This window comes from Ziziphus jujuba, chromosome 4, assembly GCF_031755915.1.
Source record: "Ziziphus jujuba cultivar Dongzao chromosome 4, ASM3175591v1".
Taxonomy (NCBI): Eukaryota; Viridiplantae; Streptophyta; class Magnoliopsida; order Rosales; family Rhamnaceae; genus Ziziphus; species Ziziphus jujuba.
In genome coordinates, this window is record NC_083382.1 from 12,032,171 (window position 1) to 12,037,030 (window position 4,860).

Sequence of the window (4,860 nt, forward strand, 5' to 3'; positions counted from 1 at the left end):
GAAATCTGCTTACCAATTGTATGAATCTCGAAAAGAAAAACGCTCCTAAAATTTATAAAAAGAACAAAAGATCATTTATTAATGTCATGATTACATTTTTTAAGCATGAAGACTATTTCAGAATCTCCTAGATGAGTGCTTAACAGAATATGTTTCTCCATATATATATTAACAGTATTTCATAGTCCAATATTAGATAATTATCTGCTAGCCCAAAACCGTATTTTGCTATCTTTATTTCTTATTTTTTACTTTTAATTTACGGATTGACCATCTTTCCAACTCCATTGTGTTCTATAAAACTAACATCCATTTCCCTCCACATCCCTCCAACAATATCAAACATTAATATCCTTAAAAAAAAAAGAAAAAAAAATATCATGGACTTTCTACCACTGCTGCATCTTCTTCTCAGCATCATCACTTGCTTTGCTTCTTTTGGGCAGCCACTTTGCCATAATGATGACAGCGTTGCCTTGTTGGAGTTCAAGAACAGCTTTAATTTAGACAAGTTTGCTTCTACAAATCATTTCGCATATCCCAAAGTTTCATCCTGGAGAGTAGAAGAGAACAGAGATTGCTGCTCATGGGATGGTGTGGAGTGCAATACTGACACAGGTCGTGTCGTTGCTCTAGACCTTACCAGCAGTTTCCTTCACGGTTCTATTAACTCCACCAGCAGTCTTTTCAAGCTTTCCAACTTCAAAGGCTTAACCTTGCTGATAATGATTTCAACTTCTCTCATATCCCTTTTAAAATGGGTCATCTTTCAAGGTTAACGAACCTCAACCTATCTCATTCATCTTTTTATGGCCAAGTTCCATTTGAGATCTCACGACTCTCTAATCTGTCTTTGCTCGACCTGTAGTCCAATGATTTGGAACTGAAGAGTCCAAATTTGAGTAGGTTGGTTAGAAAGTTAAGAAACCTGAAACAACTTCATCTTAATTACGTCGACATATCCTCCACAGTGCCGAGCCTTTTGTCAAATTTCTCGTCATTAACATCCTTACTTCTAGATGGGTGCAGCTTGCACAGTGAGTTCCCAAATGGAATTTTTCAACTTCCACACCTACAAGTCCTTGATTTGTAGAACAACCCTCACCTTATGGGTTATCTACCTGAGTTTCACTCTAACAGTTCTCTGGAGGTATTGCTACTTCACAACACAGGTTTTTCTGGAAAAATACCCTCTTCCATTGAAAACCTTCATTTCCTGCATCAGTTAGATTTCGGAGCATGTAGGCTTTCAGGGTTGGTTCCGTCTTCGCTTGGTAAACTAACCAAGCTTACTTCTTTGGAACTTTCAGGAAATAATTTTGAGGGAAATCAATTCCCTTCTTTTCTTCAAAACCTCACCCAGCTCACCAAGTTATGGCTAAAAGAATGTCAGTTAATTGGTAAAATTCCAGCTTGGCTTGGAAACCTAACCCAATTAACAGATGTTGGACTTCATGTAAATAATATGCATGGTCACATCCCATCATCTCTTGGTAAACTAACTAGGCTTACCAATTTGAACCTTGTAGAAAACAATTTTGAGGGTCAAATCCCTTCTTTTCTTCAAAACCTCACCCAACTCACTGTGTTATGGCTTGGTGACAATCAATTCAACCGTGAAATTCCATCTTGGTTTGAAACTTTTACCCATTTAACTCAGTTAAATCTTGGAATGAATAAGTTCCATGGTCTTATCCCATCTTCCCTTGGTAGACTAACTAGCCTCATTGAGTTGGACCTTCAACAAAACAAGTTTGTGGGTCAAATCCCTTCCTTTCTTCGGAACCTCACAAACCTTATATACCTTTCTCTTCAAGACAATGAATTGAGCGGCTCACTGTACTTTGACATGTTTTGTGGCTTGAAAAATCCGAGTTCCCTTAAATTGCTTGATTTTTCTAATAACCATTTGACTGGCATGCTTCCACAATGTTTTGAAAATCTCAACAATAGTCCTTTGATGTTCTTGAAGATGAGTAACAACCGTTTTCATGGTAACATTCCCCATATATGTGCACATGGAAGTAATTTGAGAATGATTGATCTAAGCCACAATCAGTTCCAAGGACCTTTACCGCACATGTTGGCCAATTGTCTGATGCTTGAAGTTCTCAATCTCGGGAATAATCGATTCGATGATGTTTTCCCTTCATGGTTAGGCACTCTTCCAAACTTAAGGCTACTTATACTGCGATCCAACAACCTTCATGGAGTGATAAGGAAGCATAGCAATTATGGGTCTTCTAGTCTGCATGTTTTTGATCTCTCCAATAATAGTTTAACAGGTAAATTGCCATCTGAATTCTTCAAAAATTTGAAGGCCATGAGATTTAGAGATGCTGCCAATTCATCGTATCTTGTGGCAAACTTGGATTATTTTTCGGAGGCTATTTCATGGAACAGGGACATTGCTTTCTCAATAACTATAACAAACAAAGGCAGGGTTATGCAGTATGAAAAGATTCAAGAAATTTTTGTTGTCATTGACCTTTCAAGTAACAGATTTGAAGGATCAATTCCAGAGAGTTTGGGGATCTTACAAGGGCTTCATGTGCTTAACCTTTCAAACAACATTCTCACTGGTAAAATCCCGTCATCCTTGGGAAACATAACGGAGCTTGAATCACTTGATCTCTCCAACAACAAGCTCTCAGGATAGATCCCTCTGCAACTTGGACAATTGACATTTCTTGGTGAGTTTAAGGTCGCTCATAACCATCTCACTGGCCCTATACCCCAGCTGAACCAGCTTAACACATTCGATGTAAGTTCGTATGAGGGGAACATTGGACTATGCGGAATTCCATTGCCAAAAAAGTGTGGAAGTTCAATACCACCTTCTCGTTTTGAAGATGAACAAGATTTAGGGTCCGCATTGGTGTTTGAGTGGATCACAATCCTACCAGGATATGTTAGTGGACTAGTAATTGGAGTGGTTATTGGGCAGATATATGCAACCAAGAAGCATGACTGGTTTGTTAAGACTTTTGGCCAGTGGAAACAAAAACGCAAGAGGAGGAAGATGCAGACGTTTCCATGAAGATATTGAAGCTCAGGCAATATGTCATAAAAATTTAAAGTTTTCCGTAACTTGTATTCTCTTTTATTATTATTATTATTATTATTATTTAGCTAGAGTTGCTTAAAGTTCTATTTTGGTTTTGTTTAGGCTATATCTCATAATGTTATATATAAACCAGTTGGCTCCACAGAAGTTTCCCTTTTTTTTTTTTTTTTTTTTTTTTTTCCTTTTTGGTTTTTTTTAATGGTAGTAAATTACACGGTGAAATTCTAAATAGAAGTCTAAGATGACAATTCTCGATTTATTTTCTTTTTGTGGGGGACAGGGTAAAAAAAGAAAAGACATTTTTCTTTCAATCGCTTATTTGATTTTTTTGCGTCTATTTTTTTTTTTTTAATTGCATATTGCCTCTATCAAAGCAAAAATACGTAAATACCAATATGAGATATTTCCAGTGCAATTCCATCCATATCCAAGAAGAGATATTCACAACACAATCAGTGGGTATGAGATCCATTATATATAGAAAAATGGTGGATTGAAAAACAAACTCTCTTTCTCTCTGTTTGCAATCAATCAGATCCATATCTTTCTACTACTGTGAACTAGGAAGACCTACCACATACACAAAGCATGGCTTCGGAAGTGGTTGGTGGAGCTTTCCTATCTGCTTCCCATCAGCTGCTGTTTGATAGGATGGCTTCAAAGCAGGTGGTTGACTTCATTCGTGAAAAAGAATGTGGATTATGATCTGCTGAACAAGTTGAAGTTCAAGTTATCGTCCCTTGATAAAGTGTTGGATGATGCTGAGAAGAAGCAACTCTCTGACCCAGCTGTGAGGAAATGGCTGAATGAGCTCAAATACACATACTACAATACAGAGGACTTGGTGTATGAGATCAACACCGAAGCTTTACGATGCGAGATCAATGGTAAACCTCCTCATCTATTCAGCTTCTTATCTACTAGATCTTATGCTAAATCTAATGCTAAGCAAATAAACCAAAGGATAGCCAAGATCCTTGGCACACTTGAATCTATTGTGCAAGAAAAGGATCAAATTGGTTTGAACGCAGGTGTTGAAAATAAATCTTCACCTAGACCAATAATAGCACCATCTTTGGAAGATGAATCTAATATTTATGGTAGGGATGCTGATAAAGAGGCCATTTTTAAGTTGCTGCTATCGGATAATAAAGATTCAGATACTTGTAATAAAATATCTGTAATTCCTATTGTAGGCATGGGTGGGTTGGGCAAGACCACCCTTGCTAGGCTCGCTTACAATGATGTCCAAGTAAACAACTTATTTGACATCAAAGTGTGGATTATAGTATCTGATGAGTTTGATGTTCTTGACTTAACAAAAAGAATTCCCAAAGAGATCAATCCGCCAACATCCTCTATCGATATCGAGGAGCTATACAGCTTTCAGCTCGAACTGAAAAAGGTTTTGAAAGACAAAAAGTTTCTCTTGGTCCTTGATGATGTTTGGAACAGGAATTATGACCGCTGGAATGCATTGAGGACTTCGCTTTAATTTGCAGCATGCGGAAGTAAGATTATCGTGACAACACGTAGTCAAGATAGTGGATTGAAGATGGGCAGCGTTCCAAATTATTGTCTTCAAATAATATCAGATGAAGATGGCTGGAAATTATTTAAAAAACACGTATTCAGTAATAATAATAATGCAGAGCCAAGTGGATATCCAGATATAGAAGTAATTGGTAAAGAAATTGTTGAAAAATGTAAATGTCTCCTTTTAGCAATAATTTCTCTTGGTGGTCTTTTGCGCTCCAAACTTAATCCCAAAGAGTGGGAAAAATACTAGAGAA

At 37.2% G+C, this 4,860-nt stretch overlaps 1 protein-coding gene across 1 annotated transcript; it reads left to right on the forward strand.

Annotated features, from left to right (window-relative positions):
- Positions 1–380: 380 nt before the first annotated feature.
- On the forward strand, positions 381–4,562 carry LOC112491391 (receptor-like protein 43). The gene is made up of 4 exons (XM_060816754.1): positions 381–774; positions 1,173–2,551; positions 2,705–2,973; positions 3,734–4,562. The coding sequence occupies exons 1-4, from the start codon at positions 381–383 to the stop codon at positions 4,560–4,562; spliced, it is 2,871 nt and encodes a 956-aa protein (XP_060672737.1).
- Positions 4,563–4,860: the final 298 nt, after the last annotated feature.